At 37.0% G+C, this 26,154-nt stretch overlaps 2 protein-coding genes across 3 annotated transcripts; one reads left to right on the forward strand and one right to left on the reverse strand.

Moving 5' to 3' along the window:
• The first annotated feature begins 332 nt into the window (after positions 1–332).
• On the forward strand, positions 333–11,582 carry LOC111799114. Of its 2 annotated transcripts, none has more exons than XM_023682518.1 (9): positions 333–639; positions 729–784; positions 1,019–1,181; positions 1,852–1,940; positions 6,957–7,089; positions 7,362–7,454; positions 8,676–8,778; positions 10,732–11,253; positions 11,341–11,582. In XM_023682518.1, the coding sequence occupies exons 1-8, from the start codon at positions 466–468 to the stop codon at positions 11,235–11,237; spliced, it is 1,317 nt and encodes a 438-aa protein (XP_023538286.1). In that variant the 5' UTR covers positions 333–465; the 3' UTR covers positions 11,238–11,253; positions 11,341–11,582. The 2 variants fall into 2 exon arrangements, with proteins under 2 accessions (XP_023538286.1, XP_023538287.1); XM_023682519.1 differs by having other exon boundaries at positions 10,732–11,248.
• Positions 11,583–15,459: 3,877 nt separating this feature from the next.
• On the reverse strand, positions 15,460–18,534 carry LOC111799045 (cyclin-D1-1-like). Its single transcript, XM_023682432.1, has 6 exons — positions 18,055–18,534; positions 17,522–17,608; positions 17,028–17,126; positions 16,747–16,948; positions 16,046–16,176; positions 15,460–15,942 (listed from the first exon to the last, which is right to left on the reverse strand). Exons 1-6 carry the CDS (start codon positions 18,307–18,309, stop codon positions 15,727–15,729), a joined length of 990 nt encoding a protein of 329 aa, XP_023538200.1. The 5' UTR covers positions 18,310–18,534; the 3' UTR covers positions 15,460–15,726.
• Between the last annotated feature and the right edge of the window lie 7,620 nt (positions 18,535–26,154).

Below are 26,154 nucleotides of genomic sequence, written 5' to 3' on the forward strand. Positions count from 1 at the left end.
AAATATATTAAAAATACTCGAGCCAAATAAAAAAATATAAAATATATTAAGAATCCTTTCATATTAATGAGGTACTGAGTCTAGTTTAAGATATTTATCCTTATATTTTTGTTACTTTAACCTATTCTAAGTATTTAGTTATCTTTGAGTTTTATGACTATGTTGAACTATGTTAATATGTTATCATTTTCGCGGTCTTTTTTATTGAATTTGTTTTATTATTTTCAGGTTAGGTATAAAAAAAAAAAAAAAAAAATTGTCGCACTTGTTCCAACCACGACGTATAAAGATAAATGGCGTGTGGCCTTGCTGATCACACATACAAAATCAAACCCGAAATCTTTCGTACGGTTCTTCCATTTTCGTTCTTCAGTTCGCGCTGTGTTCGTTGGTAGTGCTGCCATTTTCTCTTCTTCAATTCTTGCCATGTAATGAAACACATTCCTACTTCTATAGATTTATGCGATGTCCTCACCACTCTGTTCGTCAATTCGGGCATTGGCACCGCAGTGTTGGCGGCGGACGAACTTGAGATTCTTCATATTGCTTCAATCCAAGAGATGTGTAGGCTTCGCGCCTCGCTTTGTTGCTTGTTTGAGCAGTAATGACGACTCTGTTGCAATCCCCAAACCGGTGCCGGTATTCACTCTCTCAAAAAGTTTGTTTTGGAAGTCGACCTCTAATCGTCTTTTTGTTTATTTCTTACTTGTTTTCATTTTGGATCGCAGCTCGCCTTCGATCCTGTGGAGGAGATGTACGGACTTGGCGTCGATTTAAAACCAAGGTTTAGTATCTAATCTTCAGTTACGTTACTACTGGGCTTTAATTCTTGTGATTTTAAGTAGATTTTATGCTGAATTTTTCTTTGATTGCTGTGAGTTCTACGTCTACGATTTTTCTTGATTATTCGGTTTTAATTCTTGTGATTTGAGGAGATTTTATGCTGATTTTTTTCTGTGGTTGCTGTCAGTTCTACATTGATTTGAAATCGAACTTAGAAATTAATTTTGCATTTCAGGAATTCAAATTCCAGCGCTCCTGAACCCAGGTCCTGGTTTGGCCCAAATGGTCAGTATATTAGAGAGCTACCGTGTCCAAGTTGCCGAGGCAGGGGCTATGCGCCGTGTACGGAATGTGGAATTGAAAGATCCCGTGCAGACTGTTCCGTGTGTGATGGAAAGGTATATGCTCTATCAGACCAATTGACCATGCTGGCTCCTCCATCTTCAATTCCAATTCTAACTATGTGGTTGATTCATACTTCTCGCTTAGAATCACCACATATATATTTCTTTTTAAAATTTTTTAGAGACAATTTCATTGATGATTGAAATTTAGAAAAGGGATTAATATCATCCGGTTAGAAATGATTAATAAGTGCTTATAGAAAAAATCATAACCACTTGCTTGATGAGAAAAGTGCTTTTATCATAACTAAATGTTTGGGAAGTATTTAAAAGCACCTTTAGGAACATATAACAAAATATGACACTGGATTATCATTAAATACTTTAATAATCATAGTACTTTGGTAAAATTCTGTTATTTTCGAAGAACTCCCAAACAAACCATTAGTTTAACTTCTGCTCTCATGCTGAGTGTTGGAGTTTAATACGTAAAATGGAGGTCCCCAAGGATACAAACATTTTGAACTGAGTTGATAATGCCTGATCGACTTATACGGTAACAGATGGCTGTCAGATGATTTGAAGGACCTGAAATACTTGTCATAACTCTGTTTCACCCCGTGTTAGCACATTCATCTAGATTTGGAAATAGTCATATAGCATGGAAATGTTGGTTGTTCTGCCACGTTCTATTTGACTTTTTACCTTTACCTCATGTTGCCAGGGTATAGTGACCTGCCACCAATGCTTGGGAGATCGTGTCATATGGGAAGAGTCCATTGATGAACGACCATGGGAGAAAGCACGCTCCACGTAACTACAACCTTCTCTTTCTTTTTTCTCCCTGTTGATTTTATTTTTTGTGTAGTTTTAATTGAATACTAGCTTTTAGTCAGTGAAGGGGTTGGGCTCAGAGAAAATTTGTTTTTGGTGTTATTCCCTATTTTACTGGGAGAAATAATCACGGATGTTAATCAAGCCTCTTTTCAGTTTTTGTAATCCAAAACTAGAAAAAAACTCCATTACTGAGAATCATTCCTTTGACTAAAGCCTCTCTTTCCAATAAAGGGTGGTGATCTTCTAGATTTTCAGAATAGATCAGAAGGTCTGGTTGAACTCAATAGGAAACCTTAGGTTTTGTTGTAAGTAAAGAACAAGACAAAGGATATAGTTCTATAAAACATAGAACTATTTTATGGATATTTGAAAGGTGCAAGCGATACGTTTTAGAATGATCTAGATGTGGGTGTGGGTTTAGGGTTTTTAGGTCAATCTTGACGAGAGTTCTGGTTTTTGAAATCAATTTTGATGCAAGGCCAACAGAGTTGATCGCGGTGTTGAATTGGGTAATGAATCATATATTTAAAAATAAAAAATGAAGAAAAATAGCATAAATTTGGTCTTTAAGATGGAGTGTAGGGCAATGATAATCTAGAAAAATGATCTACAAAAAGCACACAACTCTTATAGGGTTATTAAGAAGAACATGTCTTGTCTTTAGCAATTTGTGTACCTGCATTATCACATTTACATGGTTTGCTCCCTTGCAACCATATGTAGTAGGTTGGCTGTTATCTTGTGAAAATATTTAGGGTGCACACAGTTTTACTTGTAATACCTAGTTCCAAGGTTTAGAATTTAGACTGATGCCTAATTTCTTCGACATTCCTTTGCATCACTTGGCCACATGAAGGGTGACGGTATTTTGCTTCAATGGTAGACACATGTAATAAATAAGAAATTGCTCCCACCAACCAATACAAGTCCTTTCAGTATGCATTCTTCTCACTCACATGTCTATTTAGGAAAATTTCTAGATCACCTGACATAAAATTGCTCTAACACAAACATAAAAAAGGAAGGTGCACCTTGTGTACAAATGATTGAGGGAAATGCACAGTTCGAGGCCTTGGGAATAAATGGTCAAGAGTCAAATGTAAGGCTTTGTAGATGTTGAGGCTCTTGGTTTTCAAGAAAGGGTAAAGAGGGTCTCCTTGTCGGATTCCTCATGAAGCTAAAATATGACCTCTATGCTTGAAACAGAATTCCTCACATAGCCACTAGTACACTGAATCCACTTTGCCTTGAATACCACTTCTTCAAGAATATTCCAATCTACATTGTTGAAGGCCTTTTCGACATCCAACTTTAAAATCCAACCCTTTTTTCTTCTTGAATCTATAATCCTCCACGACCTCGTTTGCCGTCAAAATATTAACTCTTTTTAATCTTTCTACTAAGACTTCAGTAAGAATCTTATAGACGGAAGATGTCAAACTGATGGGCCCAAAATCCTTGGCCAAAGAAAATATCTCTTTCTTTTAGATAAGGAAAATGAAGTTGTCCTTCAAAACCAAATTAGCGTGCCTATGATGAAATTCTCTGAAACAAATGGTTTCCTAACAAAAATTCAGTGGTGAACCTATCGGGTCCGGAGCTTTATTCTTTCCCAAACTTTTGATAGCCAGCCAAATCTCATCCAAAGAGAATGGATTAATCAGCGACGTCCAAAAGACAATTGGAGGGAAGAAAGTGCTTAACCGGTCTATTAGTACACAAAGAAGAAAAGAAATCCAAAACCTCAGCTTCGATTTCCCTAAACAACAGGAAACTTTGATTGTTGACTGAAGAATGTTCAGAAATTAATTATTTACATTTCTTTGCTGCTAAAAATCGATGAAGAATCTTGAGTTTTCATCCACTTCTCAAAGCCATTGTAGTTTACACTTTTGAGTCAAATTTTTTTCCTCAGCCAAATAACTTTCCATTAAACCTTTGACAGCAGACAGATCTTCTAAAGAAAGGGAATCATTCTCAGCTTTGGCGCTCTATTTCCTCTAGCATTTGCTTCTCATTTCATTTTCTTGAAACTTCAAATCAGCATACCATTGTTTGACCTAGATATTACATTCTTAGCTTGGCAGAAATCACAAATCCAGCCCAGTCATAAGATCTATCTTCAGAAAGGGACTTTTCAACAATTTCAACACAATCTTTCATATGCAACCCAAGAGTTCAAGGAAAAAAAAAGAAAAAAAGGCGAAGAGTCCCAAAGAAAACCACCAGCTTCTATAAGAATCTGAAAATGATCAGAAAAAGTAAGAACCTTTCTTTTAACTCTTCAAATATAAAAAAGATCATGCCATTCTTTATTTATAAAGGGAGTGGTCAATTAATAAGAGCTTATTCTCTTCGTCTGATTGGGACCATGTGAATTTTCCATTAGAAAGGGGAATTTCCATCAAACAATGATCTTATTAAAAATCTTCACTCTGTTAGTCTACCTTCTTGTAGGATGACGCTAATGGACCCAACGAGTGAATTAAAATCACCTCCCACATGCCATGAATCCTCACAATAATAGTAAGAAAGTGATCTTATTCACTCCAAAGAAGTTTTCTTTCTCTAAATCATTTGGTCCATAAGTATTTGAAATCCAACCAGCTTTGCCTTGCTGAAAAAAGAGGCTTTGACCACCTCCCTTCAATACTTCTAGCACATCAACTCTATTTTCATCCCACAAAATTAACATACCCCCTGATTTTCCAGTTGATTAAATGTGGACCCAGTTATCCTCCCTAGAACTCCAACGAGATTTAATGAACTGCCTTTCAATGAAAGTTAACTCCATTCCCTGAAAAAGTACCATATGAGGACTAAAATTTTGTAATAGTTTTTTCAACTTCACACGTTTAGTTGCATCCCCCAATCCCTAGTGTTCCAAGACAAAATTCCTGAGGAACATAAAACTCTAAACAAACCCCACAACTGCTTTTGAGTTATCGCATTAGTACTGGTGTTAAAGACACAATTTCCTTAAATTGCAACCCACTGACTTTAATAAGTGATGAAAAGTTTTCCAAATTGTATGCCGAATCTGAAACAAGCTGCTGAAAATCCACCTACACTACGAATCTGTTTTTGTTGTGAAGTAAAAGGAAAACTCAAATCAACATCATTACAATTTGCAAGAGGATCTTCAATCAAACTATTAGACAAAGTTAGGAATAATAGGCTCATCACTACTAAGACTTACCTCTGAATCAATGTCCAAATTTCAGTATGACCCAAAAAAAATCCTCCTTTGATTCTGTAGTAGTTTTGCTAGGAGGCAGTAAAACTTTCGTAAAGGAAACTTCCTCTTGTCCACTATTACATTTAGTGACAATACACTTGCTATTAAACACTTCAGGCTTTGTTTGCATAGAATTAATCTTTTGAGAGTCTAAACTTCGGAGATATATTCTTCCAGAACATCAGCATTGATAGGGGAATGATCTTCTAAAGAGCCTGGACATTTTTCTCGAGTATAATTATTCGGATAGGACTTGCAATTTTGTTCTTACTTTTTTAATGCTGGATGGAAACAAAGGGCCCAAATACTTGGCAAGAATAAGTGTTGAGCCTTCAATATTGTGGGCCAATGAAGAATCTAGAACCTTTTACAAAGGGGCAGTATTATCTGAAGCATTAAAATCAGTCAAAACCTCATTAGTATCTCCCAAATTCCCAAGCTGCGTAATAAAATCTTGACACATTCAATATGTTGTGGAACAATCAGCATTGTTAACTTGAGCCTCCTTATCATACAGACTACATGTAATTAATTTCCCACTCTCTTTCTCATTAAGTTTGACCTCTTGAACTCCTCCACCACCGTTCACACCGTTCAAACTCGAACTCTCAATCAAAGAAACATCAATAAACAAACTAACATTATCGTTAATCTGCTGATTTGATGACAGAACGCTAAAAGCTTCTCTTGAAGAAAAACCAACCGTCATTTCAATCGGTTGAGAAGTGTTNTTCCGTTCGTGGATAATTCATGAATCAACCCAATGCATAAAGTTTTAATTTATTTGAACTCGGTCCAACCCAAATTAGTTCGTAACGTGTTGGGTTGGATTGATCTAGTTTTTCGGATCATTGAATTTTTTTAACCCGTTACGTTAGGTCCAACATGGATAAAACTCCTAAAAAATCACTTAACAAAAAATTACTTTAAACTAAACAAGTTTAGTTAATAATTATAATTATTAATTCTTTTAAACTTTTTTCATAATATTTCTCATTTGGACTTAAATAAACCAATTATATCCCCTTAAAAAAAAAAAGTAATATATATATAAATAAAGAGAGAGAGAAGCACACCACTTCGAAAACAGGTAGGGACCTTCCAGAATCAATGGCTCCTTTCCCCTTCATAGGGAACCATCTCCTTGCCGAAGTCCCCTATGAAACAACGGCCAACTCCAAAAGGGAGTTTCTTTTGTCCTTCCCCCCATATCAATAAATTATGTCGCCCCTTGGTGTTTTATTAATCGTTCTTTTTTCTTCTGTTCATTGTAGATGATCCAGACCCAATTTCTTTATATTTTTTAAATTTGTTTCCATTTATAAATTCCATTCAACAATCTAAATTCTAATTTGATTTTTCAATTTTCCAACTATTTTTTTAATGACTTAATGTCTGTATGAAACCTTGAATACTGTTCGGCACTTGGATTTTTTTTTTCTTTTTTTTTTTCAACATTTTCACGTCCTGTGTAACACAAGGGTGGGGTTTCAAGTTTTCAATTTCAACCAAAATGATAAGTAATTTCTCCATCCTGAAATTCTCAATACCAACTGTAGTATCAAAGGCTTATGTCCAATTTGATTTTTAAGCCTAAAACAATTTCAAAGGCTCTACTTTTATTGAATAAATTCTCGATCATGTCATCATCTCAGCAAAAGAGAATCATTTCTTTTCTCTTGTCATCAGTTTCCTCCGATAAATCTTAGTCGTTTTGGGTATCTAAGATTTTTCATGTGTTTATATCATGTTAGTTCTCCATTAAGAATGAAGGAAGACGATGAAGTTGATAACTTGGAAATAAAGCTGGAAGAAAAGAAGAAATCGAAGCGTGTTTACCAATCACCTCCTCCTGAAGTTGGATTGAAGATCAGCCGATCATTAAAAGTTTGTTCTGTACCTTTTCTTAATGTGACCTGTTAGCTATTTCATGCATCTGCATTCTCAGAAAGATAACCTAAACAAGCTAAATAGAGCAAGCATTCATAAATAGAGCAAGCATGTAGCCTCTCAACTCTCCAATTGATGTTGAGGAATACGGTAATAGTCCAAGTGATTTTAAACTTGAGATTTAGGTGAAATATGGCTCTCTAAATATATTTGGTTTCTATTTACCAATTCATAAATTTAATCTTTGTTGTTTAGTTGAATGATTGCAGAGTCTCAATGCCAAAACAGGTCTATTTAGTAAGAGAATGAAGATTATCCATCGTGACCCCACTCTTCATGCCCAGAGAGTGGCTGCAATTAAGGTATGTTCTTGAGATAATTTGTCTTCTAGCATTCTGTTTCTGAATATTGTAACAGCTCACCTTTTTTAACCTACTTGTAAGGTTAATGAAGTGCAATGAGCTGAAGTGCAGTAGTAAACTTCCCAGTTATTTTAATCTATTCAGTCACTTTTATGTTACTGAAGGTTTATGACATTTAACTGTATGAGAAACCAAAACGTCAATGGTTATCTGTTGTGACCCCATCTATAAAACCCTGAATTTAGACAATTATATATTACTACGAGTTTTGTGAAAATTTAATTGTTTGAGAAATCAATGAGCCTGAAATTTAATGGAGTTCGTGCCATTACATACATGATGCAATAAGAAGCGAACCATGGTCACATGTCAAATATCTTCGTTATTATCCCATGTTCCTAGAACATGGGATAATCTTTAGGTAAAGCAGTAAGTGGTTCCATACTTATAGGAGCTGATTAAATTTAGCTGAATTGGTGAGCCAATCTATATATATATATATATATTGTAATCTCCATATTGGACCGTTTGGTTCAAAGTTTCGTATATGACTAGAAATAATGGTTGTGTGAGAATAAGATTGAAGAGAATCGTAGATTGCTGTGTTTGGTTCTACCGTTTGGAATGATAACTTTACAAAACTATCAAATTTCAATAAAATGTAGCTTTCATGTTTTGTTTCTTTGAAATCTTAACAATTTTATATCATACGTATGTTTTATAATTCATTTTTAGCACATGAGCATACTTTTTCAATAATTGAGTGAAAATTGATTATTTTTTCATTTTATAAATGAAAATTTGTTGGGTATGTTTTAATCCATCAATTAGTTAGGATTAATTTGTTACTATTGAATAGTTAATTAGGTTATTCAATACATTATTATAAAATAAATTTTTTATATAATAGGGTTGATTATAAAAATTAATTTTAATAGAATAAATAAATGTAGTCGAAATAAATATGAATTTCTATTTACTCTGGTTGTACAAGATGATTATGATATTACCAGGTGATGTGTATGTGGATAACAGACTTTCGTTTCCTTTTTTCTTTTTTTATTTATCATTTTATGGGAATTATGCCTGAAAACCAGAAATGGTTCACAGGCTAAAAGAACTTTTATTTCATATTGCAAAATGCATGTAATTATCAAACAATTTCAAGCCACTTACACCTGTATTCTCCTTGAAATATATGATCTTCTCTCTGTAACACAGAAAGCCAAAGGAAGTGCTGAAGCCAGAAAACGTACTTCTGAAGCTTTGAAAGCATTCTTCAGTGATCCAAAAAATCGTCAAAAGCGGAGCATTGCAATGAAAGGTCAATTATTGTCCTCAACTTTTTAAATGCGTAGTTCAGCTTTTATTATAATAAGAAAGCTATAGTATTTTTATTGTTAAATGCTTTCAAGTGATTAGATTCCTATAGGAAAATAAACATTTCACCGTAGTTTTGGTTTTGCGATGCCATAGTCTTTCTTGATTAACAATTTAGTTTCACTTTGGCATTATACTTCTGCCAAAAGTAGAAACGACGGTCTTTTCCTTTGATATCGTCACTTTCATCAAAAGTTGGAGAGAACTTTACACTTGTCCTACCAGCAATGACTGTTAGTTAGTGGAGTAGTGTAACTTGTTCGTGAGTATGACAAAGTGAGTGTTGCTATGTCGGGAAGGAGGAGTGAGTTTGAGGGTCATCGTCGATTTGTGGTTGAGTGTCTTGGTAGGAGAGATTTTCATCTCTCTCGAAATAGCCGTTATATTGTGTTCTTTTCATTGTGCTGTCTTGTGGTTCTGTGTTATTTTGGAACTCCTGTTGAAAGGAGATCATTGAACAGCGTGTTCTTGTCTCTCTGTTGTAGTATTGTTATTCTGTTTTTTCTGGGGAATCAATGAAGGGGAAACCTTACAAAGACGAGTTTGCGTTAACCGTCAAGAAAAAACAGTACGTTGTTGATGAGGTTTCAACTTGAAAGAGGTCGAGGGGTTTACAAAAAATTCCTAGGTCCACCACTAAAAAATTTAAAATGAAGAAAGCCAAGATCCATCAACCAAAAAGACCCAAGAATATCGGCGCTGAAATAGGGAACCCCAAAATACTCCGAACTAAACAAAAATTGTAATTTGAAGAATTTTTGAAATGGAACTCCAAAGGGATTTATAATTCTGTTCCAAGCAAACTGATCATACCATTATTCCTTTAACTGAGTTCCCTCCTTAATCTTGAAGTTCTCTTGAAGGGATGGCCTATAAATTGTTCAAGGCTTAGAGAATGAGGGAAACGCTGACCAGTTGACTTCTTCTAACAAGGATAATAAAATCTTTTGGGTATAACTGCTATGAAATTACAAGTGATTGTGGTTTTCTCCTTTCCTGTTGCAAAGGCAGTACATACTTGTTAGTACATTGCTGTAGCATACCTCCAACAACAAATGTTAGATAAACAATGTAACCTTCGATAAAACTTCAGATTACCAATGGGATATTGAATATTTTCCCCATTAAAATTGTCATGTTACAACACAAGAAAACTTCCTGTGCTATTTAAACTCCAAGAAAGCCTATCGGCAGGGAATTTTGAGGGGAAAAATTTTACATTCTAATATGATCTTACAATTTTAAAAATTTTGGGCAAGCAATAGAAAATTTTAAAATTTTAACTTTACATGTGGTTTGTCAAAGAGGGGGCAATCGACTCTCTTTCCTTCTTTGTTAGGAACCACGACCCTCCACAATGGTATGATATTGTCCACATTGAATATAAGCTTTCATGGCTTTACTTTTGGTTTCCCTAAAAGGTCTCATACCAATAGAGATAGTATTCCTTATTTATAAACCCATGATCTTCCCTTTAATTAGCCAATGTAGGACTCTTCTCCCAACAATCCTCAACCCTCCTTGCTTTGCCCCGACAATTGAGGAGGTGGTTTTGTTTCTGACTTTCTAGAATCAGCTATCTGTGAGTTCCCCAATTTTGTCTTTGTAAAGTGGCCCGACGGGCAAGTGATTCTAAATATGTACTTCTTTGTCCAATAAATTCCCAACTGCCTTTTTATTTATATCTTTTCCTAACTGAATGTGTTCGAATTGGTGAACAAAGAGTTATACACCTAGTAGTCTGTATTTGAAGTTTCTCTGAGTGTGGTTGATGAACAACTATAAATTTACAAATCTGAGTTGGTAAGGTGATTGCCGTAGGTTCATCTCATGCATGCAGGTAGTTCCATGACTCCTGGAGCTGACATTGACTCAGCTGCTTCTTTATCAAATGCAGGAATAAAATTTTACTGTAAAAACTGTGGACGCGAGGGGCATCGAAGACACTATTGTCCAGAACTTAAGGGTGATTCAATCGATAGGCGATTCAGATGTCGAGTATGTGGGGAGAAGGGCCATAACAGAAGGACCTGTAAGAAGTCTAGGTTGAATGGTAAACCGATGAGCGCAACAATTCAGCATCGTTGCACGATATGTGGTGGTAAGGGTCACAGCAGTAGGAACTGTTCGAAGTCTGGCAATGTGTTGAGCCTGAATTTGATCAAGGGAGATAGGATGACTAATGAAAGCAGCAGAGTGAGGCAGTATCGTTGTAGGATCTGCGAAGAAAATGGTCACAATCGGCGGAATTGTCCCAATATCGACACGAAAGTTAACCATACAAGTCGTAGAAGAACATACAGCTGCAAACTATGTCATGAAAAAGGGCATAACAGTAGAACATGCCCAGTTATAAAGATGAACAATCTGAAGAAAAATCCTCCAGGCTCTGTAAACCAATGAACTTTCTTGTTGTATGGTAACGGCATTGCAATTCAATTAAAACTATGGCTTAGAGATGGCGGCGAGTAATTTATTATTGTTTTTTGTTTTGCCTTTGATTCAGGTGTGGTCATCTTCGTGCATATGCTAAAGATAAAGCAATTCTCCAGAAATGATTGAGCTCAATGGCTTGGATCAGGTCATTGTTTCTATTTGATAATTTAGTTTACGTATATTTTTTAAAAATTAATTTTACTCTATTTTTGCTTTTAAATTTAGCTAACAACGTGTTTGAAACCTGACGTAACGTTAAAAGTGAAAAACTAAATTTGAATCATTATAAAGCAAAATTTATTTATTTATTTATGATTCGATGACAAACCAAAGTCTCTCTCGTACCAATGAGAGGGTAAGGTGGCTCCCTTGTTCAAATTTTAAAATCAGTATTTAAAAGAAACTCATGCATTTTTTAATATGGAAATGAGTGAATTCTATCTCATAATATTACGTTCCAACGTCAAGTCGAACTCATTGTAGAATACTTCCACTCACATGTCTCCACGTGAATAACTTAGATCAAATCATTTGTAACATCAATAATCCACGTGAATAATTTAGGTCAAATCATTTGTAACATCAATAATGTTACTAAGATAAGACACCCAACCTTATCTATATACTATAGATCTTTAAGTTACTTGCACACTCTCTTGTATGTCAACCGCACACTCTCTTGTATGTCAACCACATATGTTCAATATTACGATAGTAACCTTGAATTTTCATAATGGATAATATTAAATTGTAGATAAAGTAATAAAAATTATTGTTACAAATTAAATAATTAATTACGAATAAATTCCACCTTGAATTTTCACTACATGCATAACCTGGAACAATGAGTTAAGTTTAGTAGCCCTTAGGTTAGTTGAGGACTTTGTTTATTTTATTTAAATTATGATATTTACTTTCCACCTTGTTATTTATGATTATTTTATGATTGTGTTGTTTTAAATTATTTTGAATTTGAAGTCTATAGTACCTTTTATAAAATATTTTAAATGGATGTTTGCAGTATATATATACACTCATGTCATGCATGCAGTGAGAATCTTATTTTTAATAGAAAAATAGACTCGTTAAACTACATATTTAAAAAATGATATATGATATAGTCTATTTTGGACATAAGCCTCGGTTGTTCTTTTGATTTTACCTAAAAAAACTTCATACCAATAAAGATATCGTCCTCATTTATAGATGGCCATAACATCTTCCCCATTTCTATCCGTTATGGAAAATATGGTTGTATTCCCAATCATCCCTCCTTTGAACAAAGTATCGCTTCTTGTCTCTAACTGACCAATTTTTTTTTTTTTTTGTCAAACATTGAAGAATTTGACTGACACGACTAAGCTAGAAGCATCACACCAATACTATACTATTGGTTAAGGACAACAATCATCCCCACGTACCTTTAAAATAATATAATATTTATATTTCTCATTATTTTGCTTTTGGTTCCGAAAGTTTTCAAACCATAAAGATATTATCTTCATTTATATTTATGATACCTTCCCATTTTTTTTTTTAACATATGGGTACCTTGGTGGCACTCCTAAGGATCCTCTTTCATGAACAAAGAATCATTGAGTCTCCTCTTTCTACATTCATCAATTTCTCTTTCATGAACAAAGAATCATTGAGTCTCCTCTTTCTACATTCATCAATTTCTTTGTTGACACTAAAGAATTCAAGCGACAAAAATTAAGGCAAGGTCATGGTACCTTGGGTACCATTTGTGACGGACAGCAAACCTACTCACATATCTCCACAATATTACGATAATGTCCCCTTTTAACGTAAGCCCTCATTATTTTGCTTTAAGTTTCACCTAAAATGTCTCATACTAATAAAATATTGTCCTCCCTTGTGTACTCATATTTTTCTCTTTTTCCCGTTAGTAGAGAACTTTAGTCGAACTCCAAACTAAGAGTAAACAAACTAGGTAGAAAAGAAGTGGTTTGCTTACAAATCTTCAAAAATCAAAATTGTTTCTCCATCCACCCCTCCCTAAAGAATTCGAATTCCTAATCTCTTGATTAATAGAATTTCTAATCTCTTGATTAATATGTACATTAATTGAGCTATACTCAGTTTGGCTCCTTAACTCTAATACTAATTTTATAAAACTCAACGATACTTTAGAAGATTAAATCAAATCAAATCAAATTAAATCACATCAAATACATAATAATAAAGCTTTTAAAATCATAGAAACCAAATCAAAATCACACTGAGGTCACACCAACAAACTTCAATTGAAAAAGAGCAAGACAGAACGGATCTAAAGCTCCTAAACAAAGAGGGACAATAGCTGAAAAACAACAGGAAAAAATGGTAGATTTAGGATTATTAAGGGAATTGAATAGCAATAATTGAAAAATGGGAGGAGATGAAAAGAGAGAGAGAGAATAGTTATGTGATGATGTGGGAGAGTAAAGAGGATGATGCTCCATTGAATGGATTCCATTTGGATTATTAGAGGTGGCTCTCATATGCCCTTTATCTTCCATCTTAACTTCTGTCTTAAATCATGACTACATTCAGTTTTTGTTACTATATGCATATAAAATAAACCAATATCCCACATGTTGAAGGCCTATCCCCCTTCCCTACTCCCTCTCGATTGAACTAATTGAATGATAGTGAACAAGTTCTACCTGAATTTAGAAGGATTTTGACTGCCAATACTCGATCCTTGCACGTTGGTGAAGCAACGAGATGAGCTCAATAGGGTTTTATGGCCCTGCCCTTCCACTAGTTCCTTTGAGTTCTTATCTGATGACGATTAGCCTAAGAGTCGCCGACTCATTCTTCCAAGGCACAATTTTTTTTTTCCTCGTGTTGTCAAAGAGTTAACAATGAACATAGATGGCAAGTGCCTAATTGAATTGATCGAGTATGTAGGAACAAGGTTAAGTCTACCGGTCCATCACTGAAATATCACTCTAGAAGAACTAAAATTCTAACATTGTGTTAGGACCTACCAGCCAAGTGACAGCTTCAAGTAGACAGTTTCTATGAGGCATAGACCTCCCTAAAAGTAACAGAGACGTGCAAAGTTTCCTAAAGCAAGACAGAAATTGACGCTCCATCATTTTGTAAAGACAAACAAATCGGTTTGAGTTGAATTCACATTTTACCCAATTTTCACTATTCCGATGTTGTTTTAGTAATTCATGTATGAATGTGGTATATTTGAGATATAAATACATGGGTCAACTTCTCTATATTCAAATTTCGTGTTTACAACCTAAAAATTCCGTTTTTTAAATATTGAATAACTTAAATGAAGTAACAAAAAAAAAAAAATAAAAAAAAATTTAAAGTTGTAGAAAGAAGAAACAATAAAGTTAGATTGACAAAAAGTATTTATTCTCCTCCAATTTATATCTCAAAACCCAATTTTCCATTTCTCTTTCTAAGCCAATAATATAAGATATAGAAATGAGATTTTGAGTTTATAAATATCTTGTCTTGGATTTGGGTTGGATTATTTTTTTTTTAAAATCCTGCTTCACTATTTTTTTTTTTTTTTATATAGTTTAGGTTGGACTCTAAAAAAGAGTCGGTCAATCAATTGAGTGACAAATACCAAAGACCCCGCAAGAACCCTCCTATAAGTTTAAACTAAATAACACGTTTTGACACGGGTGAGCACCAACGGTATGGATTAACAAGCTTAATGTCTCCCTATAAATAAATATACATGACATTGACATTGATATTGAAAGACAACACTAGAAACATAGTAATGCAATTCCCGCCAAAATTATAACTACTTGACTAAACCACACACATGTCTACGGGTGTACATGGTCCGAGTTGGGTTGGGTTGAGTTACGATTTTTTTTTAACAAACCCAAAAGTTTGAGTTGGTTGGATTAGTAACCCAACCCAATCCAACCTTTATAGTTTGAATTGGGTTAGTCCAGATTGTCAGATTGAGTGTACACCCCTATACGTGCCCACCGAAATTAATTTAAACTAAAATGAACACTTTCTTTTTTCCCTTTTATCACAAACAAAGCACCAAAATCATTTCAAAATTGGGCCCACACTCCATATTCTTCCAGATCACTAACAAATGCTCAACCCCCCACCACTTCTAAGTTTACTTACTCCTTTTTATTTTTCTTTTTATTATTTTTTACATTCATTCATATGCTAAACAAAAACATTATAAATAATAAATAAAAAAAAATCATGTAACCTTCCTTTGTTTCACACCAGGATAATAATATGTTCTACAACAACAAAACTTCCTCCTTCCCTTGTGCAAGCCTCACTCTCTCCCCCACCAACAAATTTTTATTTCTTAGTTTGGAAATTACCCAAAATGTATACGACGACGAATCATCAATCTTGGTCCCCTTCCAGTTTTCTCCTTGATCCTTTCTCCTCTAATTATATTTATATATAGATATTTCTTTCTTTCTTTTTAAATTTACTGCTCTGCTCTAAGTTTGGAATTTTCTTTGTCATCTTCTGGGTACACGCAATTATTCAATTTTCTTCTTTTAAAAGGTAATGTTGATGGTGGGGAGGATGAGGATGATGAGTCAATGTACCTCAACCCAGCTCGGATTCGGACTCGGAGTGGCACTATCACTTTCGATGCTAACGGCTGCTGCATTAGCCGATAACACCCACCAATTTTTTCCTAACAAAAAACAAAATCAGAAACATAAACATTATTACTAAAACCACCCTCTTTCAATATTATCGGTTTACATTTGGTAATGGTAATGGATGTATGCACTCACTTTGCTCAGTCCGTTGCACCAAGACTCGGCGTGTTCAGGATTCAACAGGGTCAAATTTGGAATTTCATTTGCCGCACATAGTAAGGCTGCGGCAGCGATGCAGGAGGGCCAGTACTCGAGAAAGCTAGCGTCTGTAATCATCAATAATCAACCATTATTAAACTAAATTGTCAAATGGGGTGCTGAGATTGAATGTGCTAGATGTCCATTGTGTTAGTAACAACTACTCTCCGGTACTTTGTTTTTTGACTTCTCCAAAATTCCTTATAAATTCCTTATAAATTCATGATAGCTCCCAACCATCTTTTCCTTGAACAAAGTAAACTACAGAGTTTCCCTTGAGGCCTACGGAGTTCTCGAACAACCTCCCTTTAATCGAGACTTAACTCCTTCTCTAGAGTTTTCGAACAAAGTACACCCTTTGTTCGACACTTGAGAGTGACTTTTGACTACACCTTTGAAACTCACAACTTCTTTGTTCGACATTTGAGGATTCTATTGACGAGAATGACTTTGATATCATGTTAGGAATAACGACTCTTCACAATGGTATGATATTATCCACATTGAACATAAGCTCTCGTGGTTTTGCTTTTGGGCTACCTCGAAGGGCCTCATACTAACGAAGATGTATTCCTTGCTACCAAATAAATAATAAATAAGTGTATTCATGTCTTAATGAGATGAGTTCATTTGAGTACCTCGAAGATTGGACAGAATAATTTCTGTGGAGCGTGAGTTGAGAAAACTGGAAAATGTTCCGCTGGGATCAACTTTGTGGGCGAAGAATCCGATAAAGCTCAAGGGTGTTACAGATCGCAGCCGCCAATTCAAAGTTGTCAGCACAAGAAGCTCCATCCTACGTATTGTTCTAGGCTCAAATATATGTTTTGCTCCTCCAATCTATGATGATTCCATTAAATCTCTTCAATCGCATTACTCTAAAAGCATGAAATCCACAAGTGAATTAAATATAATGTACCTGGAGATCCAGGAAAGAAGGAACAAGGGGTTCCTCCATTTTTGCTGCAAGTGACAAACAAGCCACTGAAAGGAGTTGCATCTTCCACCCATTTGTTTCCTGAAAACAACATTCAACGATTGAACCAGAGATCGATATCAATGAAACGCCCGCCAATGACTAAATAACATCAACGAATACAATTTTTCTTTCATTTTTCAATCAACAAACAGCTCGACAATGGATGATAAAGAGCAGGCCCTAATCAGAACGTTAAACCTGTAGATGCTAATTTTGGGATACAAATAACGAAGAACAGATTTCACAAAAGTCAATACAGAAAATTACGAATCGTCGAAGCGGTAGCGATCAAATTCAGAACAGTTCAGAGATAATTACATATTATGATCAAAGAGATGATCAATCACAGTACCATCAAACTAACTTTACAGCAGAACATAATAATGAAGATATTTGACGCTATCATTTTCTCAAAAAGAAAAAGGAACTTTTACCGGCAAGGGGCGAGAATAAAGGAAACGATCCAAGTAGTTCACGGAGAGGTATGCGGTGAGTGGTTGAAAACCGTAATATGAGTGAACCTGAAAGAACAAATCCAGCACGATCGATCAGTACTCGTCGTTTCACTTAAAATCCACAATACATATTCATTCATTCATTCATCACTTGTTTCAGAAATTAAATACAGTATTTCTTAAAAGAGAGGGTTAATTATGCGAAATTGCAAATAAATTCGGAAACGAAGGCAGAACACTGCGGATTGAAGAGAATCAGAAGCCTCCATAGAATCGGAATCGCTCGATTACGGTCAAGCGTTGGCTTCTTAGACAGAGAGAGATAAAATCGCAACAGATGAAACCAAGACTCTCCTCAAACCTAGATTTACACCGCGAGTTACCGCCGACGATTTTCATCAATAGATTGACATCGCCGGTCCATCGTAGAGGCATAAATGTAAAAACGAAAAAATCCGATCATCGAGACGTCACTACAGCGAAAAGAGGAGAAAAGGAATCGGATCCAATACCTTGAGAATCCATGCAACAGAGTCAGCTCTAGCGGAAGAGTCCAACGATTGAGACTGAAAGCGCGACAAGTAATCAATTCCAGGAACGAAGTGCCTCTCGTCCTCTATGAAACCAGCGATAGAATCCTCACTACTATCCGCCGATTCAAAATCCGTCAAGTACTCCAGCGATTCTCCAGACAAAATACCGGAAGATTCCTCATCACAGAGTAGGTGAGAGTCAATGAAGCAATTGGAGGAAGAAGAGATCGACATGATCGGAAGTGCGTATCCCTCATTCTCTTCCAGCCACCATCGTCCCCATCCGATTCAGAAAAGCCGCCGGAGATTCCAAACGAGAAAGGTAGTGAGAGGAAGATGAATGTGGATGAGAAATGAAGAAGGGAAGTTGGGGTTGTATACATACAAATTGTAACGGAAAAATTTAGAAACTCCGTTGGGGACAGAACAGAAGCGTCAGAGCTGAGAGACAACAAAGACTTTCGATACTCAACGTGGAGGGTGTTTTATTGTTTAGGTGCGTAGTGTTGGGGTTTGTTTGGTTCACCCGCGGGTAAAATAATGTGGAGGGTTGAATTCCCTCACCCAAGGGTAGGTTAGTACTTTACCACTTAGATTCTAGTGCCACTAGCTTTCTTTTTTGGTTGGAGTTTAAAATATGTGAACTCTGTCCTTTGTGATCCAATCTTCTCGTTTGTCGTTTTTTTAATTCTATTATTTAAAAATATTCCATATATTTTAAATTTTTTATTTTATATTTAATAGGTCTACGTTAATAATAAAATTTATTTGAGAGGTGAAGATCGTAGCACTTATTGTATAGGTTCCGATAGAGTAACACAAAGAATTTTAATATCCTAAAAATTGTGAATATGATAAAAAAAATTTATATCTCAACGTGAGTATGATTACGTGAATTAGAGGTGGTCATTAGTCTTTGTTAGTCAAGGGATATAGTTTTTATTGGGTTTCTATTTAATTAATTTATTTGAGATAATTTACGAGATAAAAATGTTTAGAAAAATCTTAAGAAGTGAGTAAGAAGTCAATAAAAATATAAAAATAAATAGTCAAAGTCAATATTGAAGGGGGTATTTTTGTAAATTTACCTCGACCTAATTATGGGCCTGAAAGTAGACAAATGAGGGGGTTTTAGTGAAGAAGAAAGTAAGAAGAAAGAAGAAAAAACGAAAGAAAAAGGAAAGGGAGGAGAGAAAAAATCATTTTAGAAGCATAACCGGTCGAGAGCTTCCAATCGAGTCATGTAGAGTATGATTTCGGCCGAAATTTCTTCATAAAACTTAATCAAAATTGTGAGTACATTCAATTTAGACATTTGGATTATCCAAATACGTCTAGAAACGAAGAGGATCAAGATGTAAGAGTTTTGATTTTTTAGTTCTGGAAAGAGAGGTATGAGAGGCGAGAGTTTATTTTCTGTCAAGATCTAAGAGCTTTCCGTGAGGTAAGGTTTTTTAACAAACTTCTTCAAATTTGAGTCTTTCTTGTGTAAATCGAGTTTTGAAATCTCGATATGTTCATCTAGGAGTAACTCTCCATAGGATTTTGTGAGGAATTTTGGCCAAAAACCTTGATCCGAAAGCAGAGATCCAAGAATCGTCTAAGAACGATAAGTGATCTTTCGATGCTAATATCTTGCTCTGTAATGAAGTAAGAATTCATGAAAAAAATACTAAGGCATATATTACGATCTACGACTTTGCAAAAGGAATCATATTGTTTTGAGTTATAGATCGAAAGATACAAAAATGTAAAGATTTAAGAAAAGTGACCGGATTCTGCGTTTGTTGTTTGCTAGGAGAGAGAATTTTCTGACGAGCTATGTGTTGATGGGCGAGTGGCGAAGCGTGGCTTGGCAAGGTGGAGAACACGCATTTGGAGTCGGCTGCAGCTCCAACAAAACGGTGACCCGTGTCGTCTACAAACCCACATCCCTGATCGACCCGAAACTCGCAGCCCAAACCGACCCGTGGTCCACCTGAGCAAACTGAACCAGACCTCTGACTAGTGACTATAGATTTTTGTGTTTCAAAATACGTTCAAACATTAGAAAACACTACCGGACTTATGTGTTTCAAACATCATGCTAGAGTTCGAAGTAAGATAAAAATAATTACAAATTAAATAATTTAAATGAATGAAATGCAAACGCCCTATCCTAACCAAGACTAGGGATTTAAATATACAACTATTCTATGCACGCGCCACAGTCTCTGATCACGATGCCGCCGTCAACCGTACATGGGCGCCTTGCCTTTACTTGAAAAAAAACAATATGGCACACAGCGAAGAAATACTCAGTAAGTGACCCCACTATAGGGGCCATGCTAATGCAAACACATGCAATCATGAACTAGGGACCTATCTCTAATTATCTTAAGGTGGCCTCCAGTCTCGGACAAATTGGATGTGTAGTACTTCCCTACACACGACTCACACGTGCGAGTGTGAATCCCCAGGGCACTCGCACACCCCCTGGACCCTCTGGTCAAGCTAATCTGTAACGACGTCTGGAGGTCAGCGGAACCCCATAGTGTCATGCACCTCATGAACACCCTCATCTGTGTGCATTCGCACCTGTGCGCATACGCGCTCATCATACGGTGTGCGTCCGCACTCATCATCTCTAGGGCAAGTAGCCCTATGCTTATGCTTATGAACATACAATATGCATGAGGTCCCTCTAAGTCCAATTATACATCTCTTCTGACACAACCCTCTAGTCTCATCTCTTGGTTACACTATGTAACACGTGCTTGTGGATATTTACAATAATATCATTTTCATACTCTTAGGGTTGTGTCCTATGTCGATCTAACGACATGATGCAATATGGCAAACAACATCATAAGGCATGTTCAACATGGAAAACATCATCATGTTAATAACATCGTCATGCATACATCATACTCATCAGAGAAGCCATTAAGTGCATAAAATATAACATGTACGTCATGCATACATCATACTCATCAGAGAAGCCATTAAGCGCATAAAACATAACATGTACGTCATGCATCGAAACATAAATAGCATACATCTAACAGACATCATCACAACTCAACGTCATACACACACATCATCATAATTCAAACAATCTTTAGCCTATCCTATAGTAAGGCCACTTACTTGGTTGACCTTGGCCGAAGTACTCCCTAAATAGCTAAACGTAAGCTCCTGTTCCGTGAGAGCTGCTTCTTACATTGCCGGGGTTTGTTTCCTATCACACCGTTCACCACTTTTCGTTCGTATTTCACAATTAATTTACCTATAATTCAATAAATGTGAAATACGACTCTAAAATGGCCTCGAATACCTTAATCGGGGCTGAAAACAGATCCGGGAGGGTCGAAATAGTGGAAACCGAGTTGGAAACAGGTGAGCCGAGCCGAACAGCCGCTAGGAGCCGCTGGAGCGTCACTAGAGGGAGCTCGAGCCGAGGGACCGCTTGCGCCGCTGTGTGATACGTGGCAGTAGCAGAGCGAGCCACGTCGTGCGGTAGCGTCGGGTCGAAGCACGGGTCGTGGTCCGGGTCGTAGGCTGCGAAAGGCTACTGGGCCAAGACTAATCGTTGGGTCTCGACTTACTGGGCTGGGCCGCAAGTGTTTGGGTTGCAGACCGGCTCGCTTGGATCGTGGGTCTGGTCTCGGGTTGGTTCAACTAAACCGTAGCTTCTGGGCTGGTTTGAGGTTTGGGCCGCTGTAGTTGGGCTGGGCCGAAAGCAGAGGCCGAGGGAAGTAATGGACTGGCTCTCTTGGGTTTTGGGTTCGGGTTGACCCGGATTCGTGGATCTCGTCTTCCTTACCCGACTTCGGCCGATTTTTCGGCGAGTTTTCTCTCTCCTTCCCGCGGCGTCTCCGTTGCCGATTTCGGTCCTCTTTCTTCCTTTTTCTCTTTATTTTTTGTTCTTCTTTCTTTTCTGGGAGTTTTACGGTCGAAAAGTTCCTAAAACCACAGATCTAAGAACGATTAGGAAAACCCCATTTGCCGACCTCGGTTACCGACGACAGCGCTTACGAAAAAGCACAAAACGCACCTTGAGTTATTGTGCTTTCATTAGGGATCCTTCTCATGTTGGTAACTAATCGTTTGGTGTCGGTTTTCGGGTGGTTTGGGGGCTCGTCGGAGAAACTGAAAACTCGCCGACGTTTATCCGAAATCTCTCTCTCTTGTATTTTCTTTCTTTTCTCCCTTTGCAGGTATTCTGATAGGTGTTGGGAGTCGTGGGCTGAAGGCTGGGCGTGGTGTGGCCGTCGTTTCGCGTGAGGTTTGCAAAACTCGGTGGTCGCATGAAAACTCGCGAGTTTTCCGGCGAATGAGTTTTTTTTTTTTTTTTTCGTTTTCTTTTTCTTTCCCTTTTTCTTTTTCTTTTTTTCTTTTTCTTTCTCGGGTCGTTACACACACGGTATTTAGAAAGAAATACTTGTAGGATTTGCTTTGAATGCATGCATGCTAGTATATTTACCTTAATTGGTAGTTTTCCATGAATGAATCTAGGTAAATTGATTATTATGAGTTTGGATGTAATATGTGAAGCATTATGTGAATTGTCTGTCTCTTGCAATTATGTTTTAAGCTTCCACTATATATGTATGCCTTTAATCCATGCTGAAAGGATGATGGGGATTTGTGAACTCTGCGCTCCGGAAGCTTGATGGATGTTATCGCCCCGTTGAGCATGTATGTTTATTTTGGATGAATTATGTATGATGATGCTAGATAATAGTTGTATGCACACTCAGTTAGTTTTCATGATCCAGAATTATTTTAGGGATTTGTGGTTAGAGTGACTAGCTTCATGGGGGATAAGGGGTTCTTGATCAGTTCTCACTATTCTAGCTGTTTCGCATGGAAAACGTGTTCCCACGTCGTACAACCCTTTAGCGGCATGGGATAAGGGTGGGGTCGCACCCCCAATGAGGGGGACTATCATGGGCTTAGGAGGTACTCAGTGTCACAAACATACTATGAAGAGAGTAGGTTGTGACCCTCACGTCATGACAAGCAAAGTGGCGTCCCTCAAGAGACGCCCATCCGGCCACATGCGGGCCAATATTGAAGAGTGTCATGATGCAATCGAGAAGGACGATGCATCATCAAACACACCACCACGCAGAGTGGGTATTGAAGACAAGTTGAGACATAAGCAAGACAGAGACATTGAATAGACATGAAGGGCAAAGATAGGCTTGCTGAAGGGCTCGGTAGGGCCCCGAGCCTTAACCTCAAAAGTCAGAGTTTCTCAAAAGTCAGAGTTTCGGAAGGAATTTGGGCATACGGTTCGGGAGTTAAGTTCGTCCATAAAATATGAATGATTGTCAAGTTTGGTGTCAATTGGACAACGGACGGACAATGTATAACGGCCCAGATTCACCGCTAGTAGATATTGTCCTCCTTGTGCTTTCCCTTTCGGGCTTCCCCTCAAGGCTTTAAAATGTGTCTGCTACGGGAAGGTTTCCACACCTTTATAAATGGTGGTTTGTTCTCCTCCCCAACCAATGTGGGACATCACAATAATGTGATTTATTTGGAAAAGAATGAAAACCATGCAAAACGATCATTTATTAGAAATCAAGTGCGGGGTACCCTTTAAAAAAAAAAAAAAAAACAATGCCGCATAAAGACATTCAAAACATAGTAGGAAATTTAAAATCAAAAGAAAATCTGGTGTGACTACCTAGTTCCAACAAATTAAGCGTCCACAACATAGTTTAAATTAAAAACAAAAGTGCGGAAATGTCTGTCCCACAAAATGAGACTACAAAAAAAAAAAAAAAAACATAAAAATCCTTGAATCGCCCCGTGACTGACTTTGGCATCCTATTCATCGCACAAAAATCCTTGAATTGCCTCGTGACTGACTTTGGCATCCCACTCGTCACCTCCGTGCCACAGCTTCGCTTGAAAAATCATTTTAAAAAAAGGATGAGTATAAAAATATTCAGTAAGGAACTTCCCTATTGGGGTCAACATATAAATCGTCAATAAGGAAATCAACCAAAACATGCAGGATGAGTATATCAGTAAGGAACTCCCCTATTGGGGTCAACATATAAATCGTCATAAGGCAATCAACCAAAGCACGCAGCAGGTGATTATTGCCACCACAACATCAACGCCACCTTTACTCCTTAAAGTGGTTATTCCTAGTTGGTTACCCGAAACACACAGCGTGTAACCATTACCACAAGGACTTCACCTCCTTATTTCCTCCAATTGACTATCAACGGTTGGTTAACCGAAAACACACACCGTGTAACCCTTACCTGGATAGTCGTTTTCTAGAATCACCCCAAAGGTGACTATTGGTGGCGAGTTACCCGAAACACACAGCGTGTAACTATTACCACAAACCCCATAATCGGGGCTACCTACAAGCACAATATGTCGGCAATAGACACCTATCCATACTACACAACCTAACCAACTATATTACACCACAATCAGGTTACACCACAATCAGGTTACACCACAATCAGGTTACACCACAATCATGCTACACAACAATCAGGCTACACAACAATCAGGCTACACAACAATCAGGTTACACAACAATCAGGTTACACAACAATCAACTTACACAGATATTCGATTACACACAATTACACACAACGATCAAATCAGATTACATACACAACGATCAGATTACACTCGACAATCAGATTACACAGAACCTAGCCATAGGACAATTCTGTTCGACCCATTTTTCAAAAAAACAAAACATTTAGTTTCAACAGGCGTGTCCCTTACCTGAGGAGCTACTTTCTTGGCCTTTCCTAATCAACGACGATCCGACTCCCCTCAAACTGAGCCTTCTTCCTACATAGGCGTTGAACCTTTGCTGCGTTTAATCTTCTTGAGGTCGGTTTTGGCAATGATGATGGTGTTCCCTCGCGGCGGCGATGTGGGAAGGGGCGCGGAGCGGTGTGGGAAACAATTGGCTGCAGGATCGTGAGCGTTGGGTGGCAGCGACTTAAGGAAGAAAAGTGATAAAGAGAGAAGGAAGGGCGGCGGGCGGCGGCAGAAAGAAGGAAAAGCGACTAGCAGCGACAGGCTAAGGGTTTGGCTCCATGATGATCCCTAGAGCTTATTTTTTATAACTCTTCTTTTGTTATTGAGCCATGGGCCCAAAACGTGGGCCTTACAATTTTTATACTCATCCTGTTTTTAAAATGATTTTTCAGGCGAAGCTGTGACACTAAGGTGTCGAGTAGGATGCCAAAGTCAGCCACGGGGCGATTCAAGGATTTTTATGTTTTTTTTTTGTAGTCTCATTTTGTGGGAGAGACGTTTCCGCACTTTTGTTATTAATTTAAACTATGTTGTGGACGCCTAGTTTCTGGGAACTAGGCGGTCACACAAGATTTTCTTTTGATTTTAAATTTCCTATTTTGTTTTGAATATCTTTAGGAGGCATTGTTTTTTTTTTTTTTAGTTTTTTAAAGGGGGTACCCCACGCTTGATTTCTAATAATTGATCGTTTTGCATAGTTTTCATTCTTTTCCAAATAAATCACATTATTTTTCATAACGGCCTTGACCGCTACTTATATGATAAGTCAGGTCGTTACAGTTGGTATCAGAGCCTAGTTATGGGGTTTTGTAGACTGCTTACATCGTAAGCCAAAGAGTCGCCCATGACTGAACGACAAACCCTGGTCACTTCCAGGTACGCTTGGCCATATAATGGAGGAATATGTATTGTCGAATATTGAAATTACATTGGTTATCATGGATGATTTTATATACGCTTGTAAATCAAAATTAGGGGATAATGCATGTTGCTTAATGTACGAATATGTATTGTCGAGTATTGATATTTTGATTGACTACCATGTGTGGTTTTATGTACTCGTCAGTCATAAAGTAGTGTATAATATACGTTACATAATACTCGGTTGAAAAAAAAAAGTTACGAGGTAATTAATTGTGGATTAGGAACGAAATAGGTGAAAGGATGTCTGACCAAGTAACAAATTGGGGAGGTAAACGTGCTCGAAGCGGGCCGGCAAGGGTACAGGAGAACCCATCTTTAGAGGCCCGACTTCAAGAATAGTCAGTAAATGCAAACCCAAATCTA

Source organism: Cucurbita pepo, chromosome LG07 (assembly GCF_002806865.2).
Source record: "Cucurbita pepo subsp. pepo cultivar mu-cu-16 chromosome LG07, ASM280686v2, whole genome shotgun sequence".
Taxonomy (NCBI): Eukaryota; Viridiplantae; Streptophyta; class Magnoliopsida; order Cucurbitales; family Cucurbitaceae; genus Cucurbita; species Cucurbita pepo.